The sequence below is a fragment of the Lepidothrix coronata genome, unplaced genomic scaffold, assembly GCF_001604755.1.
Source record: "Lepidothrix coronata isolate B3197 unplaced genomic scaffold, Lepidothrix_coronata-1.0 Scaffold25, whole genome shotgun sequence".
In the NCBI taxonomy this organism is placed as follows: domain Eukaryota; kingdom Metazoa; phylum Chordata; class Aves; order Passeriformes; family Pipridae; genus Lepidothrix; species Lepidothrix coronata.
The window spans coordinates 2,458,399-2,477,962 of record NW_016690205.1 but is presented as its reverse complement, the minus strand read 5'-3'; the positions used below and the strand labels follow the sequence as shown (position 1 = coordinate 2,477,962).

The following is a 19,564-nucleotide window of genomic DNA, read 5'->3' as shown; positions in this document are numbered from 1 at the left end:
AAATTAGTGGGAAAGTTCAAATCTCTCTTCCCATCAGCACTGGACTGTAAAGGCTGTCAGATGAGGACAGATACAATCCCAATCTAAAAGTGCTTCAAAGCCTTCATAGTTATGTGACTGTGTCATAGAATGTGGGGTGGACATAGTGCCAGCCAGGGTGAACAGGGGACTGTTACCCAAGTGAAGAAGCTTGATGTGAATTTCTAGGAATGATCCACAGGAATGTCAGCAGTGGAAGCTGCTTCCCACACTCCTGCATCTGCAGAAGCTGTGTGAGCAGGGCTGTGAGTGCTGCAGATCAAAAGGACTTCAAGGCTTTTTCTGCCTTGACTGATTTGTCTGCTGAAGTTGATAAATTTGGTAAGCTAATACACATCTGCTCAGCTTCCTGTCTATCTAATAATAGACTGAAATCAAAACGGAATCAAATGGAATACATTAATTAAAATGAAAGTATTTTCTCCAGCGTTGAAAAATTACACAAAACAAAGCCATAACATAGGCTCCTCTGTCTTTGCTTTGTGTGTTCTTAGAGACAAGACAATCTTTGCTCCAGAGAGTGTGGTTAACAGAAACCATGGTGGAGGCAAAAGGGTGGGATAAAGAAACAGAGAAGCACTTCTGGGTTGCCTGGTGAATTGTAGTAGTAGACTAAATTATAGTCTATTAATAGACTAAACTGAACTTTTTGTAAACATCACAGTGGAGGAGAGTTTCAAGGAGGGCTGTAAGGAAGTACTTCAGTTGTCTTTCAGAGTTTATGGAGAAATCTTTTGTAGTGTGAGAGGTGTAGGAGGAATGAAGAATATGGGGAGACACAAAACAGATAAACTCGTCTGGGATCTCAGATCCCAGAGTCAGAGGTAGAACTTACATTGCTGCCTGCAGGTGCTAGGAATGAAGATGGAGGGAAACAGAGAGTGGGAAGCCTTAGAAATGATGTTCTCTGATGTGATCAGGGTACAGGTAGCTGGCAGAGACGTGCATGGAAAGATGGGGAAGAAAATTTTGCAGTAGTTCATGTAATTAGAATAGTGCAAAGAAGGACTTGGCAAGAACAAGCTGTTGAAATAAGTAACAATAGGATTCAAACTTGAACATCTAGGTAGATATTTGTAGAGATGAATAAGAGAGGCTGTTATTTGGATACACTGTGTAAAAAGCAACTGGATGTGGAAACCTGAAGAGATGACAATGCCAAAGGATTCAGCAAACACCTTCCTTCCACCCCTTGCTCTTGCTGCAGACCAGACTTTGCATCTGCCACTTCCACACGGCAATAAAGACCTTGTTTCTTCCAGCAGAGTGGAAGTCCTTAGGAGAATTTAGGCTTGAGTTGACCAGTTCCCAGCTGGTCTGAGCCAAAATTATGGTAGACATTGGAATCAAGAGAAGATGATTTGTCTTTTCTGTGCTTTCCAGTGATCGGCCTGCCCAGCCACCCAGGAACAGGGCAGGCTGTGTCTGCACAAAGGGCAGATGCTGAAACCTAAAAAAACCTTTAAAATTGCCTCGTGTTCACATACAAGTCTTAACCATTGGAGAAAAACAAAACCTAAAAGGAAAAGAACACTAAAATCAGTGCCTGAACTCTCATTCCCAGGCGTATGAGTCCAACAGTCGGTGCTGGAGCCCTGGGACACGACACAAAGTTATGTAGAGGTCAGAAAATCTTCACTTCAGGCTCACAAGAATCACTCTGTAAAAAACTCCATTCAGTGTAATCCCTAATGGACAGAGTTGATAGCAGATCACTAATTTTGAGTTACCAAACTAAAGAAAATTATTTAAGATTTTCAGTCTCTTTCTGTAGTAATCTTGTAACTTTTGTTGCAAGTTTTTACCGGGTTTTTAAAATTTATGAGAATATAAGCTGAAAAAAACTCTTTTTCTTCAGAAATATATCTGTGTATTTCTGTCTATTCTGCTGCTCATAGTGAGCTAGAGTAGTGAAAGGCAAACAACATTCCCAGTATTTAGCAACAAATGAATCCTCTTATTAGCAGTTGCTAATAATGCATCTTAATGCTTCTTGCAAGAAACTGAGGGTTATTAGTTCCAGTAAATAAAACTTAAAATCCTTACCCAGAAATCTGCAGGCTTGTTATACAGAACTATGTTTATTTTAAATATATGGGTTTGTGCATAACACTTTCAGTAGAAAAATAACCTGTCACAACTATTTTGATAGCTATCATTTCTAGTGTTGTGTCTTTCAAAACATTTAATTTTATGTACAATTTAGATACTGCTATTAAAAGTATTTCAGACGTGTTTTACATTTATTGTGTGCGTGAACACGAGTATTTTGACTTTTTTCCCCCCCCATCAAGTGCAGAGGCTGTTTAATTTCACAGTGTATTTAAAAATATAGTGTATTAGCATGATACTGGTCTTATCCCTCCTCCCTCTCTCAACAGAGAAGCCACGATCACATATTTGTATCCTGAAAGTGAACTGTGGTTGCCATTTGGTCACGTCTGATAGTTCAGATCCCTGGCAAAGTCCATGTAGTGTTGCATCTTTGGATCCAGGCAGAGGGATTAATGCAAAAAGCCAGTATATGTTAATGTTAATAAGGGTAGTGTGATGCAGATTAATGTTTACAAGGGTAAATGCACTGAGGTTCTTGAGACGATGAAAATGTGGTCACAAAACCTTCCCAGATGGAAAACATTAAACCAATTGTTTAGAACTGTGCAATCATCTGATTTGGGAGAAATTGCTGGTTTTCTGTAGAACAACTGCTGTTTATAATATTTTTTAAGATAGTGTTGTGTACTTTGGAGAGTTGGGAAAGAGTTTAAATAAACTCTGATAGACCACGAACTAAATTCTCCTCAAGAACTGACTTTCCACTGATATCAGAGCTATGGGTAATAAATTTGAATGCTATAACCAAGAAAAAGACAGACATATCAATTCTTTCCAGCAGCACCTCTAGAACAGACACATCTTACAAGTTTGTATCTGTTTCTAATTAAGTTTATGAACACTTAGAGCCGTCAGAATGCATATTTCTAAATCCAGTGTGATCCTTGAGCGTCCAAGATGTTAAAACAATGAAGATAATGCCAGTAAGGTGTAGCCAGGCAGATTTTTCCCTCGCTTTTTAGTATATTTGTATTACAATGCAATGACTGGCATGGGGTCTTAGCCTTATATGCAAAAATATGCTCAAATATTGCAGTGCTTCTGTAACAAAAAGGCAATGTTAGTCACTTAATTTGTGGATCCTTAGCAACTGGCAGGGCATGAATTGTTATGTGGGTCAGAAATTGCAAACTTTAATAAATATTTGGGATTTAAAAATTTGTATTTATTGATATTCTGAATATATCTGCTGCTGACATGTATGTGGCAGAGAAAACCAGTGCCCCTCAAGCAGCACCACTTAGTTCCGCTGTGGTTCATGAAACCTTTGGCTTGGACTGCAAAATCCTCAAAAATATGTTTTAATCCAAAATTACCATCATAGAGATTGTGTAACGAGCAGAGGTATTTTGAAATTAAATTCTTTTGAGGACTTTGCTTGAAAAAGAAAGATATCCAGGCATACTTTACTTCTCGTCACATTGAAGAGACGAATCTTAGGTGACTTTATGCTCAGCTAGACCAGAAATGAACTTATGAGTTGCTGAAGATTCAGGGGAATGTGGGGAAGGGCAAGGACTGCCAAATCCTGGAGGAACCATTTTCCACACGCAGAAGGCGTTAGAAGCACAAGGGCAGAAATTAAAAACCAAATAATGTGGGACAAGCAGAGAGATGATGCAGATTTATTCCATGCTGAGGACAACCAGCATATGGGATTAGTTTCAAAATGTGATAAAAGTTGAAAGCTGTAATTAGGCCCAGGCACAGAGCGGCTGTGGAAGGGACACCACAGGCATGTGCTGAGCCCTGGCTCAGCCACCTCTGCCAGGGTCAGACCTTCTGGAACGATCCACGGTGCCTCCAAACATGTTCACTCTCTGCCCTGGTGACATCATCCCAGCTTTTCACGTGGAACATAACTGATTCCATGTTTTAATTAATTTAGCCAGTAAATTGATTGCTGTAAATCTGATTTATTTAGCTGATAAGCTACTGCCAATTGCTTCAGTTTTTCCTATTTCATGGAAGTGTTTGCATTTGTAATTCTCAGCTTGACTCTCGTCTCTGGTTTTTTTCCTCCCCACATATCAGTCTTAACAAGGACTTTGCCCTTCTTTTTGAAAGATCCTCTTGCTGCTTTCTGCCATTTTCACTTCTATACAGTTCAAGTATTTTAATAAGTAGTATTTAACTCTTTTTTTTTCAGCTTTTCCTTCCTATTTTTTTGGAGCTGTTACTCCTTAAAGCATAACTCTCTAAATTTGTTTTTTGTGCTGTCTTTTCATGGAAATCACAGAATGGTTTGGGTTGGAAGGGAACTTAAAGCTCCAACCCTCTGGGCAGGGACACCTCCCACTAGCCCAGGTTGCTCCAAGCCCTGTCCAACCTGGCCTTGAACATTTCCAGGGATGGGGCAGCCACAGCTTCTCTGGGCAACCTGTGCCAGGACCTCTCCACCCTCACAGGGAAGAATTTATTCCTAACATCTAATCTACATCCAACTCTCCTTCCCTTTAAAGCCATTCCCCCTTGTCCTGTCATCCCCACCATCATCCCCATCCCTAACCTTTTCTATTTAAGATGCATTAGTATTCTTAACCTTTAATTCACAGATTTTATAGCATGTTTACTGTGTCTCTCCTGCCATTAACTGAGCCACTTTGGATTATGTTGTTGGTGACAAGTAGCTTGCTAAAGTCTCTGTAAAGACACATGTGCAGTTTTCATTCCCTGCTAAAAGTGACTTCGAGTTGCTTTCATGTGCTGGTTCCAAGTGCCTGTTAGATTAGAAAAGCCTGCAGAATCCATCAGGCATTAGTTTGGTCATGAATGAGCTGGTAAAACTTGGATTTAGCTAGTTCTGATCTGCAGAACTACCTCGTGCAGGCTGCTGAGTCAGGACACCTGGTTTAGGGAGAACATACCCTGGAATAGCATCTCCCAGAGCTCATGCATTGAAAACATTGTGCCTGCTGTGGTTCTGCCTCTGGCCCTTGTCTGCAGGGTGCATTTAAACTGAAGGCATAGCTGACAGTTGGTTAGATAACCAAAAAGTAGAGTTAGAACAGGAAAGACAGAACTAAAAAAAAAAAAAAAAACACCAAAGTTTGCTGGGTGTGCAGTTAATATTCTTCACTGGCAGTTCACATTCTCATTTCTCGTATCTGAAGTCATCAAGAATAGTGTTAGAGATACAACTTCAAAGGAAGTGACTAGTTCATTTTGTCCTCTGGAAGAGCATCTAAAAGTGAAATAGTTATCTTTGTCAACTTGCCATCAGCTGGATTATGCTCCTTTTTTTTTTTTTAATTTCTTAGTGTCATGACTTTGGAGGCACTGGATGCTGTTTTCAGATGGGAAGCTGTTCAGTCTCATTTAACTAACATTTTCCCAGGTAGTGCAAGGGGGATTTTTATACTGCATCCCTAAAAAGCAAGCCCTTGGAGAAATATCATATCAGTCCTTGATAGGACAAGAGGAAGTGGCCTCAAGTTATGCCAAGGGAGATTTAGGTTGGATATTGGGAGAGGTTTCTTCACTGAAAGGGTTGTCCAGCCCTGGCACAGTTGCCCAGGGCAGTGGTAGAGTTCTTATCCATGAGGGATTTAAAAGCTGTGTGGATGTGGCACTTGGGGACAGGGGCTAGTGGTGGCCTTGACAGTGCTGGGGAATGGTTGGACTTGATGATCTTAGAGGGCTTTACCAACCTAAACATTCTGTGATCTATGCTTTAAATCTTGCCCTTCAGTAGCTATTTTTCAGGCACCTTTTTTCAGGATAATAAATTGAGGTATAGGATAATTGTATTATATGAGAGCTCCTCATAAATAAACTGGGAATTTTATATATTATTGTTTTATGTGCAGTTCTTGGGTTGTGTTTTGTGGACACATTCTTTCCAGTGTGTCCAGATCAGCAGGACACAGTTGGATTTTAGTGCTGGGCAGCTTAGTCAAAGACTTGTTTGCAGGTAAGCCAGAAGCTTTTGCTTACAGCTGAAACCAAGAGCTGCTCTGAATTGCTGTATTCACAGGAAATGTTTTCCATTGGCCCCTATTCATGTTTACTACTGGAATAATAAGAGTCACAACACAATGAGTGATTGTTTCCTCGTGGCCCAGCGGGGTGAGGGCTCTCAGTGTGTTCTGGGGGGTGATTGGGCTGCTCCCTTCTCGGGATTGAATTGCAAATCATAAAGCAGTTGTATGATTTCAGGCACCAAGCCCAAAAGTTTTGTTTGGAAGATGTCTCTAGGATTTCCCCTTGTTGCAACCTCCTATCCTTACCCATTTTAAGGATCCCTATAAGTTATACATGTAAAACTGTAATTTCTCTGTCTTCACGTTTTAAGGATCATCGACAATGTTCTGATAAGGTGCTTTTTTCCACTTATGAACATTCTCTTTTTCAACAGTGCTTTCAAAACCTCCCCCTTTTTTTTTCTTTTTTTTTTGTTCTTGTTAGAGTAACTGCAAAGATTTGGCTGATTGAGAATATCCTGAGCGTTTTACTGTACTTCCTTTGTGACTTGTGCTTTCTGGTTTTAATTAAGAATTCTTTTCATTGAATTTTTGTGTGTCGTTGTTTATGCTTCATTTTAACTGTACTCTTACTTTGGTTTGAGTTAGTACTTTTATACCCCAAGGCATAGAGGTCTTTAATATTCCTTAATGTATGAGTCCAGTGTGGAAGAAGAAATATGAGAAAAAGCACATTTCAACCATTGTTTTATATAAATACGACTATTATTGGGTATTGCTTATTGTCTCTTTAGTTTTTGAGGATGACATCCTATACTTTGCTGGTGAACAAAAAGTAATGATGCTTTAAACTGAGTAAGAAATGAGCTTAAATTCAAAGGTCAGATGTATTTGGCTTCTGACTGCAGTGGAATAATTTTCTATTTTCATTAATTAATATCTCCTATGTTTCAGTTATAAAATTTGAAAAGCTAATTTGTTTCTTCCTTTTACAGTTTCTTTGTTTTAAAATCATTGATCATTAACTGTGACAAGGTCATGTAAACCAGATGTAGCTTTTCTTTAGAAAAAGTTGGACAAGGCTGTCGTGTTTCTCAAATAAATTAACATCGCTGTAGCATAACCAGCAAGGGATGGTGCTTCTTTTGATCATTTTTACACCTAGTTTGAAAGCTTGGCTATCATGAAACTTTTTAACTTGCTGTAAATTGAATTTTAAACCTTTTTTTTTTTTTCATTTATACAATGTGAACATTCTGTTCATCTTTAAAAAACATGTAGGTCCTAAGTGCTTCAAAATTGACAATTAAAAACCAAGAACAACTTGAAACAAAACCAAAAACCCAGCACACCCTTTGGGCTGTCAGTCTGAAAAATACAGTTATCAACTGTTTATTTTTGTGCTTTTTGTTCTGTGGGTTTCATGCTTAGAGGTAAAAATAATTTTTTCTGAGATTCCATTTTTAAGTAAAATGAAAACTAATTTATAAAGTGAGTTATTTACATGAGAGTTTCTTTCGAAGTCTGCTTTCAAGGTGAATCACAGGTTTCAGTCAATGGCAGTTTTAAATATTTAAATTTTTGAATTAGGGCTGGTTCTTTGCCTTTTGCTTTCCTTCTTTCACTGTTTCATCCTACTAATGGAGGAAAAAAATATCCAGGTTCTCTGTGTAGCATGGATGCTGAAGGACAAAGTGACCATGGCCAAATACTTTCACTATTCCAGGAGTTGAAGGAGCATTTCAGGAAAATGAAACTTATGATCAGAAACAGCATCATTTCAGAGTTTAGTGGGAGTGCCACATTTCTTTTTTGAATTACTAATTCTGAATCCATTCTGTGCAGAAAATGTAAGAAATATGGTCCTGTGACTAATGTGGGGTGTTTTGGAATTTGGCAGTTGTCCTTTTTCCTATTTAAAAAATAAGAATGTCAATAAATTTGTCGCTTGTTTATAATTATTTCTTCACTTGTTTTTGCTGTAAATGGAAAAAAGGACTTTAAAAAAATGTTAGCTTGCATTAGGGCATTTTTAAATAATACCCCTGACAAATTAAAAAATATCATATTTTTGAGGAGGATATCCAAGGGGGATGAGGGAATAGGTGCCATTGGCTCGGCGTCACACCTGGCTCTAGAGAGGGGCAGAGAACACTGTGGCTGCCTTTCCACATCACTGCTGATCAAAACCAGCTTGGCCCAACTCAGCCAGCACCAAAGAGCTGGTTTAGCAATAGTTTGCTGCAAAACCCTCTGAACCATCATGGGTTTTGCAGCGTGGTGTTGGCTCCCAGCCTGGGCCAAGCTGCGGCTCCGCTCTCCGAGTCTCGGTTGTCCAGCTTTGCCCGTCCTTCCCTGGCTCCCTGACCACGTTGGAGCTGGTTTTCACCTCAGCTTATGCTAGGTAGTAACAATAAAGATTAATGCACTTTTGAACAATAAAAGCCTTCGGAGATCAGCTTCCCAAAATAACGTTAGAAAAAATGCTGATCGACTCCTGGCTGCGAGGATTCCGAACGTGAAATTCCAAATTTCTCTGTAAAAGAGCACTGCTGAACAGTGAATAAAAAAGGTAAAATCAGTCCTCCTTATTTCACACTGGCATTTCAGCAGGAATGTGTATCAGCATGTTTTGGTTTCAGGAGGGAGCTTGTAGTTTTAGGAGGAAGTTGATTTGGGTTGTGCAAAGAAATAAAAACTGGATTGTACAGGAGCACGTCAGGCTTCCTGCTCCTCACATTCCTCCTCATCCCTTGGGTGTAAAAGCATTTTTGGGGCTGATTGCAGGCTGGGGCTGCCTTTGAAAACCCACTGCTGGTACTTTGAGTGTGTTGCTCAGTGGTGCTGCCTGTCCTTTTGATGAAGGTGATGAAGGTAATGTGTGAGCTGGGTCAAGAACTCAAATCAGTATCTGCAGAGACAACCCATTGCATAAAGGGACTTTGGATCACTGCTGCTTTTTACTCTGTTTTTTACTGGTACTTAGCAACATATCTGCTATGCTTTGTTTTTTTAGAAAGGAGATCCTCCATGTGTGAATTCCAGGGAACAGTGGTATATGGGGCTGGGAACAAAAAATTCCAACACCTCTTTGAGGTCTTTATTGGGTCACAGTTGCAAGGTTGAATTATATGTGAAATCTCTCCTATATTCGAATTTCAATAGATGACTGCAATATAAATAATTTGCTGCTTTAGGAGTACAGGGGAGAGGAGAAAGAAGTGACAGGTAATTTATTCAACAAGAATTCACCTGTATTTTTAGCTCTGAGACTTACAGGATAATATTTTTGTAAAGACAGTTGGCAGCTGCAGTTGCCCAGTTTCCTAAAATTACAGATATTTCAATCTACAGAATTGATTTCTCTGCATTTTGTGTATCTACCATCCAGGCTCTATTGATAGATATAACTGAATTAAAGGGATAAAGCCTTGTATGTTTTATATACCAAGTGACAGCATCTCTTGTGTAGAATACAATAAATCAACAGCTCAGAAGGTAAAAAATGAGAAAGAGGGAGAAGGAAAAAACAGGCTTTTTAAAAAAACCTTTTTAGTGGTAACAGTACTGCATTCAGTAATTACAGTAATGGTTAAAGTTGCCCTAACATGTTGTTACACTATCTGATGACAGTGTCTTCCCAGAAATTGAAGTCACTAATTAAAATTTCTTTAGTAAAGCTTGGAAATAATACTTACTGATAGAGATGTTTTTTTCTTCTTTTCAAAAAGAAATTTTATTTAATTAAGCATTTGAATTGGGATTACTCCTCTATCCCAGCATCAGCCACACAGGGAAGGCCTGTTAGAATTCAGTTGGCATCTTCTTAAATATAAAGCAGATTTTATTATGTGCCACTCAACAGGAGCAGATATTTAATTTTTCTTATTGGGAGAGTAATTTCTTTACTGAACTGTGCCAGAGCTCAATCTGCTCTTATTTTCCATTCAGTTATATTAAATTTATTGTGCTTATGTTTAAATTGTGTGTAAAGGGAATTCTCTCCTGAATTCCTAAGGTGTTGCTCCCAGAGTGGCAGCAACTGAAAGGTGGTTGAATCTTGACTTACAGATTTGTTATGATGGTGACACAAGTTCCTATTTGCCTTCTCTAAAAGCTTAATTATGTACCTGAGATTATTTTACTCATACTTAGCATCTCGGTAAAAGGTTTCTTTTTCAGATGGAGTTTAAATTATATCTATTTAAGTACTTTTGCAGAAAGTTATTTTTATTATTAAATATAGTATTTAGGGGGAGTCAATGGAAGAACAGGTAATCATTGTAGACATTTGGACTGTTATTTTGCTGCCTTTCAAGGATCTGGAATGAACTTTAATGTGTAGAACCAATACAAATACAGTCAGTCAAACATAAATTTGTAAGACCATGTCTTTCTTCAAACTTTTCCTGATGATAAACTCATCACCAAGTCTCTCTATATGTAGTTTATGCACAGAACTTACTGTGTTCAGCTTAAAACATGTGTGAAGTATATTACAGTGGTTTTTTTTTTTCAAGATATTGGTGTTTTCTGGATTGCTCAGGGAGAGCCTTCTCCTGCCTGAGGGTTTTGTTGTAAACCTGTCCAAGAAAGGGCTGATCTACAGCAGGGTTTGGCAAGCCCCACTTCTCCCCAGAGAGCGCTTGGCTGTGGTGCTTAAATTTCCTAGAACCAAACTTGCTTGGTCGTTCCAGCAGTTCCATGTGGCTGTAGAGCTGGAGCCAGAGTGGTTGCAAGGAGGTGATGAGTAAAAGTGGAGTAAAGGGTGTAAATGCTGAGCAGCAAGACCAGAGTGCAGCTGAGCCAGGAAGGCCGCAGTGAGACCGAAGGTACAGTAGCTTTAGTTACTCAAAGAAATCAAATCTGGGGCCAGGAGCACTGCAAGCCAAAAGATGAACTCATCCAGAGCATCAGGCTTTGGGACTGTTTGAGATCAATGAGTATCAAACAGGGAGCAGTGAACAGCTTTGAAAGTGCTTTTGGCACGAAGCTGTGAAAGGCTGGGCTTGGCCTAAATCCATCTCAGGACTCTCCATCTCACAAACTTACAGTCAGCCTAGAGGTGCAGTAAACACAGACTTTCCAATTTAAGGAGTTAAAATAACTTTACACTTGTGTCACCTGCAGAAGATAAACTTGCAAAATTTTTCCTTGGTGAACTTTCAGGAAGGAGGGGGATGTAACAGAAGAGGCAGAAGGGCTGGTAGTAAAACCAACCTGTTGGGATATCAGGAAGGTGTTGGCCACACATCAAAAACCTAATGGATTTCAAAGCAGGAGAGAAAGCCATAAAGTGTTTTTTGACTTGGTGTTTATCTAAAGCAATTGCCAAGAGTAATTAGTGCAGAGCACAATCTTAGCAAGTACTACTCAAATTTTCTTCCTTCAAACCATGTTTTCCTGGTTAAATCTTAAGAAACACATTGTGCTTTCATGTTAGGAATCAAAACACAGATAAAAGTAATGAAGTCATTCTAAACTTGCTAAAGCAGCCTTCGTTAAGTTTCACATACTAAATTTTGGGCAATCAGCAGAAAACAGTTTATAAGCCATTTCTGTGGAAAATGAGGGCAGGTTCTTCAGAATGCCTTGCAAAGAAAAGCGTTTCATGACCTCCTTTGTCTTAAAGCATAAAGAAGCACGAATTGAGAGCATAAAGAAGGCCCAAAAGGGAGTCTTTGCACAGTTTGTGTCCCCAAATACTGACATCCTAGTAAGCATCTCTTCCCCATTGCTACTCTAGTTTAAATGGTTCTATTCTCAAACTCGTGTTTCAGATTCTCTGTTTAAGTTGACTCTTCCACTGCTGACTTTTTAAACCTGATGCTCTGAGAAGTCCAAGATTTCTTTTACCAGTATTTTGTAATAATTTTATTAATTCATCCTGCAGTGGCCTCAGGTGTGTGGCATATTCTCTGACTTTCTGTGAAGAGTTTTCTAGCACTGTGGAGTCAATTTTTGTGACACAGATCTGCTATATAACATCATTATTATTATTATTATTATTATTATTATTATTATTATTATTATTATTATTATTATTATTATTATTATTATTATTATTATTATTCAGCAACATGAGCATCAATTGCATTAACTGAGGGAAGTTTTAACTTGTTCAATGATGCTCTTATGTGTTAGACTCTGGATAAATTAAGTCACGAGGGATCTGTATATGAGGTTGACAAGGTTCCACTATGATGTGTGTATCTTTGAAGAGTAATTCCTTTGAAGAGGAATTGTGTCACTAACCCACACAGTTAGTGCTTGCACAGCTCTGTCAGTCCACAGAGCTTGGGTTGGACTTGAAATAAGGGCATGTAAGCTCAGTGTGCTAGAGAAACCCAGAAACCAGTATAAATGAGGGGGGAAAAAGACTGGGGCTGGAGGAACAGAGAGTTTGACCTGGGAAGGCAGTTTATTGCCTGATGCTTACCTAAGGCAAACAGCCTGGAGGTTGCTGGTTTTAATCCACTTTTCCCAGTTTGCTGGTGGATTTGGCAAGGGCTGCAGTGATGGCAAGTCTCTTCTGGTCAGTTCTGCTGGCAGGTCTTTGCCAGGTAGAGTTTCACTTCTGGCAGTGGGCTCCAGCGAGCATTAAATGAATGTGAATGTTTAAATACAGCAGTGGGGGCATTTCAGAAATGCTGTATATCACCACTGGAAGTGTGTGATGCATGGTTTATTTTTTCACACACTGCAAACACAGGTTCTGTTTTCAGCCACAATTCAAGGAGAGTGCTCTGTAGCTCAGCTCTGCTTTTCATCTGCAGATTAGTCTCCTTACTTCCATGCAGTTTTCATTGTGCATTCTGAAGTGAGTGGCATAAATTAAGATCCCATAACTAATTTTTGTGCTCTCTGGCTCCCTTTGCAGTGGATGAAGGTCGCCTGAAGGAGCTGGGCAGGGTGAGGGTGCTTCACAAGAGGACAGTGATGCCTTACAGCGTGTACAAGAAGAGGAGGAAGGGGCCAAGCGACGAAGCCAACGTTCAGCAATATGCAAGTTTGGTTGGACAGACCTGTTCAGAAAGAATGTTGCTGTTCAGAAGTTGAGGAATCATTAAAAATGGCATTTCAATGGCGCTATGTTTGATTGCACTGCCACTGGATGATGTGTACTATAGCTGTGTGTTGGTGTGCCCACTCAAATAGCAGTCTGAAATACAGGTATATATCCAGGCTTATGTGAGTACATGGTACTGTGTATAAAGGCCAACTCCAATAAATCTTACAATACAGCAAGGCTTTAGCAATATAAGTTTAGAAAAACATGCTTGCAATATATTTTAATTAAGTAGTTCTAGCCTTTCTATGCATTATTAATTATTCTAAGTAAGCAAAATGAAAAACAGGTGTCTTTTTTGTTTTTTTTTTTTGGTAGAGACAGAAGTTGACTAAATCTAGATTAACAGGAATTAAATTACAAATGTTCCCAAGTAGCACCTTGGATATCTGTGGTTAAAAATTGCCGTGAAATTTATGCTCGCATTTGTACGCTCCTGAAACCTTGCAAGAGGACTGAAACGTGCTGTTACTTTCTAATGTGGAATCTGGCGTGGTTTAATTTTATTTCAGTAGTGTGTTTAAAAAAAAAAAAAAAAAAGAAGAAAACAGGAAGAAATTATTTTCACTGCACATTCTTCATCTGTTCAAAGCAGTAGGTTGGTGTCTGAGGTCCTAGAGAGCGTAGGAGTTCATGGTAGGTTCTCAGTGGAAGGGGATGCAGTGCTTTGGAAAAACTTCCCCTTCAGAGAAGAAGCAGACCAGTTGCACTATAAATATACCAAAGATATGCAGCCAAGTGGCACAGTGTTTTTTGGTATAAGCCTTATCCTTTGTCTAAAGAGAGTGGGTATTTTAATGCACATCACTAATGTGAAATAGAGCTTGGGAGGTTTATCCTGTAGCTCTCAGTGCACATTTCACAACTATGCTAAACAAAACAAAAAAAAAAGACAGGAGGTGCCACTGCTGGGTTTTGTTGCAATTTTTTTTTCTGCAGAATTGTATGGGAAGTCTTAAATATCCTATTCCTGTGTTTTTACTGACTGTTCTGTTTATGGTGCAGCAGCTCACGGGTTAACATCTTTAATAACATTTTAGTAAATACTTCTGTCATAAACACAGGAAGTTGTGATCCTTTATGAAAGCACTTTATTATCTCATATAGAACGTTGTCTGTGTCCCTATCAAGTCATACAGGTTGTAGGAATTTGGGGAAATAACCCTGTTGTATAATTCAGTAATGTATTACAACATGATAATGTTACCAATGCATTTGTGTTTCTTATCTTCTGGGATAACAGGAGCTGACATTTACCTTAAATCAACCTGAAGTTTCCTGTTAACCTTTGAACAAAGATTCTTATTGAAGGATATGTGGGTGGTTTTCCCCCAGAAAGGAACCAAATTCTGTTTTACTCTCTGAGAGTTACATCTCCTATCATTCATGGCCTTGATTGAATTTTAAACACTTAGGCAATTTTATTAACCATTAATTTTTACATGGAAAAGACACAAGAATCTGGGGAATCGAGTGCATTGCAGATTTAACTTTTTCCCCCTGTATCTGTTTGATCACTGTAATATTATTGGTATAGAGCACAGCTTCAAAAGTAACTTTAAAAAGGAATTTTATTTTTTATTAATTGGAGTGTATTGTATTGATCTACTGCCAGTCTGCAACAAAACTGGTCATTCCTCTCAGCATCATATCAGGTATGTGTTTATCTGTTGCCTGGTAGTGAAAAGTTCCTGTACCATCCAGTTTGTCCATGTCTTATCTAAACCTATTACTCATGAAGATTATTATGAAGAATTCCTTTCTGTGGAGAAAATCCTTTTGCCTCTCAGTGGCTTGTCAAATAGTGTAACATTTTCTGCCTACACCATGTGTTGAAAAGTGGTGATGCCCATATGGCTTGCAAGAAAAAATAAATGAGAAAACCTTTTTATATGATAAAAAATCAGTTCAGAGGCACTGAGAAATTCCTGTAGGACTTGCAAAATCTTAAAAGATTATCCAAACCATTTAATGATGGCCTCACTGAGCTCCTGGAGGAGTTTCTGTTAGATTTCAAGGGAGCAGACCTAATATCCCTACTGAGAGTTCCTGGAGAGCTCCATCTTTTTGTGCCCGTATTTGTTCCTGATATGCCTTGTATCCCACTTTGATCCGATGCTCTGTTTCTCTTGGGGAGCTTTTAAGGACTGCAGTTAAAGAAAAGTGAGATAGATAAGTGTAAAACTGAAAATTGAGCACGGCTTGAAGTTGTCCTTAGCGTGACCACTCCAGGTAAATGACCATTTTTCTGTGAATTCTGAAATGGTGCTTTCGCCTCGTGACTCCACTGGAACTGCAGCACCACGACAAACTGAGCTTCTGACTCTCACCCAACCCTAATATATATTTATATTTTAAAAAAAGTCAACGCTGAGTTTAACTCCAACATCGAGTTCACCTGTAGTTTGCTGAGATCTGACTTACTTTAGTGTTATTTTAGAAGGAAACTGGTGCAGTGTTTTTAAGGACCGATACCTCTAACCCTGTTTTAGAAGGGGGATGGAGGCTGAGGATGAAGTTCTGTAAATTTTGCCGGTGACTTCAGTGGAGCTGAAAATTCACCACCATTACAGTTTTATTGAGGATGTTGTCATTGACAATTATTGAATTTAGAGATGTTTAATTTAGTACAAACTATTTTATAGGAGGTTTTTTGGTGTAGCTGGTTGGCAAGAGTTATCCCCAACGTAAGGTTGCCTTGTTCTATCTTCTGTTGATAAATGAGCATTAAATGGTGGTAAGAAAATGCAGAGTTGTGACCAGTGTTAAAAAATACCATTTTTTGTTTTAATTGGAAATAAAGGGGGAGCTTACTCATTTCCAGCATCAACACCTTTTGGTAAATGCAAAAGAACCCGCATGTTGAGTTTGGAATCGCTTTTCAGCAAGGCCTGTTTGACTTGCAAGTGTAGAAAATAAAGTTATTTCCAGTCTCTGTGAATTATTACAAGAAAGAACAGCTCTGAGTGTGTAATCTTCTGTAATTGTTTGTTGGGAATTCATTATCCTGGAGGTTGACCAAGTGTCCAGTGAACAACAGAATCGAGGAGCCCATCAAAGAGTGATTGGAAGGAATACCTTCAAAATCAGTGTTCAAAATCACGTTCAAAACACATGTCCACATTTTGGAACTGAGTTTTAGTTCTAGCTAGACAGATTAATGAAGATATTAAGCTTGAAATGTAATTTATACTTCTTGTCTGGGTAAAATTAAGTGGCTTTTCACTAATGGAGACTAGATAGGACTAGCTGTTTATTTGAGTTAGGCTGTACCATTTCTAGTTGGTTGAACAAAAACCTGTCTCTGAATAAAGGAGCCAAACCAGCAACACAGAAATATGGATTACGTCCACAAAAATAACCAAACACTGAATGAGGCAGAATTCCAGGTAATTCTGGATTCTTGAAGGAGATCTTTTCTCGAAGCCCATTGCTCAAAATACTGGTGAGACTTTTTCTGTTGCATTTCTCCTCTGGAGTCTACATCCCTCAATCTTTTTGAAGTTCTGTAAATATCTTTACAGGTGATCATTCTGAAGCTCCAGCCTGATCAGCCATATATTTCTGAATTCCTTCTCATCCTGGTTGTCCCAGATAATCCTCCAGACATGTATTATGTGCTCTACTGCTCAGCCCCTCCATCTCCACTGTCCCCCTCAAGCCTTTATGGCTCTTCTTGCTTGTTCTGTCCCAGCCCTGCTACAGCAAGAGTCTGCTTTTGGAAGAAATCTTCCCCACTTTTAGGAAAATCAATGTTTCCTGGAGCATTGTAGCCACATCTTTTACCCAATATATTTATAAAACAGAACCTCTTGGATATGATCTCACATATTGAGTATAAAAAAAAAAAAAGCCAGATTGTGTTTCCACTTGCCAAATGATTTGGGTTTTTTAAGTTAAGACAAAGTTTTGGAGAGTTTCCAACCCCTGAGTGTGGCTGTCCTGAGGAGGCCAGGGCAGTGATCCGTGTTGGGATTCTGCATCATCTGAGGAAGGTGCCACAGAGAGAACACCAAGGAAGGGCTGGTGATGACCCTGAGTGACAGAGGGAGGCACTGGAGGTGGCTGCTGGTCAGAGGAGAATTAACAGGTAAATAGCCTTTAGTTATGAGACAGAGATTAGTCTCCCTGGGTAAATAAAAGTACACTGTGGAAGACAAATATCATAAATAACACCATTTATACGCGGTGTTACCCATCTGTGTTAGCCACAGCTGTTAATCCACTGAGTGTACCAGCTAGGTGGGGTATAAAAAGCTTATTTTAGATGAGGTTTTGGTGAAAAGCACAGTGACTAAGTCTCTGAGTACACAAGCACTTACTAAACAGAACTGTTGGGAACAGAACTGTTTAAGTGCAGAGATAATGGGTGGTGTTAAAATATGTTGTATGAGCCAAAAGGCCATTTACAGGAGCTGATGTACAACAGTAACTCACACTAAATTTAGTGTCCAGGTGTTGGTTGTGGTTAGTGGATTCCTAAGTTAACAGTATTCTATAAATTAATCTACTATGTGCATTTATAGCACATTTAAAGCTCATCTTCTGAGAGCTTTGTAGAGCTTTGTTTTCTGACTATTAAACAGGAATGTAAATGGATTAAATTAACATACAAACCAAAGTACTGCATATATTAATGCTATCTATATTAATACAAAACTCTCTGAACTCTGAAAGCAGTGGCTCTTACTGATCATCTCAGACAGGCAGCAGCTCAGAAGCTTTCTGGCTCTGTTCTTCATGGTTATGTTTTACTGTTTTGATGTTTATTCATTTCCTTATTATAACTATTCCCATCAGATTTTTGTGCTTCCCATCAGTTATTTCTACTTCAGTTTTGACACATAATACATGTGTCTGCCAAAAGTCCTGCTGAGAGATTGCTATCAGGACAAAAGAAAGTGTTGGAAAGTCTGTTAAGTAGTGAGAAGAGAGCAGAGTCCACGGGGACAGTCAGTCTGCAACCTTTGTGCTGCAGAAAAAGCAGGATTTATTTATAATTTAGTCTGCTGCAGGCTTTAAAATAAATGTGTCAGATTTCATTCATTTCCCTTTGTCTGTGACATCTGATTGTCATTGTCCAGGAGGAATCAATGGGGCATTGTAGAATATAAAAATAAATTAAGGGCAGCGTACTGCACTGATGGCAAAAAGCTCGAGTTAAGGAATGAAATCACATGAATTCTGTTGAAATTCTCACTTGTTGTCTACACAGGAGCAGAAAAGCATGGGCTGGGTGGGAATTTCAAAAACTATTTGCTGTTTCTCCCCTGTCTCCTCCAAACTGGAGCTGAGCAAGAACACACCCAGCATCCCTCAGAGGGAATGCATTCATCTCTAGTGAAGCTCCATGGACTGATTTCGTGCAGGAAATATTGAAATACTGGAAGTTTTTATAACTCAGGATCTTCATCCTTTTGTTTGGCCCTGAATATGAAGAGCCATCACTGAGGTTCCTCTTTGCAACAGCACCAGACCTTTGTGGAGGTTGTTGCCAAGTCACCCTGCTGCGTCTTTTCTAAACTCACCAATCCCAACTACCTTTCCTTAAAGTCGTGTCTTTAAGATGTTTTATTGAGCTTTCTTAAGTGTTGTCCCATTGGTCCACTTTTTTAGTGTGGTGCCCTAGTGCCAGCTGCTCCAGGAATCAAAATAATAATAATTTCAGTGGTTTTCCTCAGCAAATAAATGTTGCTTTTTCAAAATAGTGATTGGCACTATCCTAACTGATTTTTCTGTGTAACACAGAACCCTATTTGCTGTTTATCTCCCACAATTCAGTAAAATATGGTGAAGAACCAACCTTTACTATACCAGCAAACTTAATTTTTCTCCCCTGAACTGCTCTGAACCTGCAGCCACCAGATGGCATTTCCAGCCTGTGCAGGTCACTGTAGCACCAATGTTACTTCTTGTCTGAGTATCCAGATCTTCTGGGTCCCTTTTATTAACGTCTCATTCTGAGTTTAATTTTTTACTCTGCTCTTAATTGTGGTATATTAGAAAAAGTAAATATTGTCGGGGTGGGGGGGTTGACAAAGCTCTGTGCTGTGTCAGTTGAATGAAGCACAAATTTGTTAAAAATCAGCTAAAGTCCTTTCTTTTCAAAGCCAACTGACTTTTAAGTCAAACACAGAATTTTATTTAGAAAAACCAACGCTCAGTTCACATCTGTCCCCCAGAAAATAAGTCTCTTGATTGCCAGGAGATGTCTTGGTGAGTTTTGTAGTGCACTGATTGTGAAAGCTAAAAAAAGTCAAGTGTGCATCATTTTTCTGCTTTCTCTTTATCCCTCTTTCATTCTTAAACCTTATTTTTCTATCAGGATTTCTTTCTCACCTATGCAGGGCATAAAATGATGTTTCTTGAAATAAGGTTTCTAATAACTAAGAGGTCAGGAGACTGCAACACTTTATTG

General features: G+C 39.0%; 1 protein-coding gene across 5 annotated transcripts in view; it reads left to right on the top strand.

The window, feature by feature from the left end:
• Positions 1-16,103, top strand: part of ATE1 (arginyltransferase 1) — a 75,165-nt gene extending 59,062 nt beyond the window's left edge. For all 5 annotated transcript variants that reach the window (XM_017809232.1, XM_017809230.1, XM_017809229.1 and 2 more), the window contains exon 12: positions 12,958-16,103. In XM_017809232.1, coding sequence (XP_017664721.1) covers positions 12,958-13,136 — 179 coding nt within the window. In that variant the 3' untranslated portion in view covers positions 13,137-16,103. The remainder of the gene's footprint in view (positions 1-12,957) is intronic.
• The last annotated feature ends 3,461 nt before the right edge of the window (positions 16,104-19,564 follow it).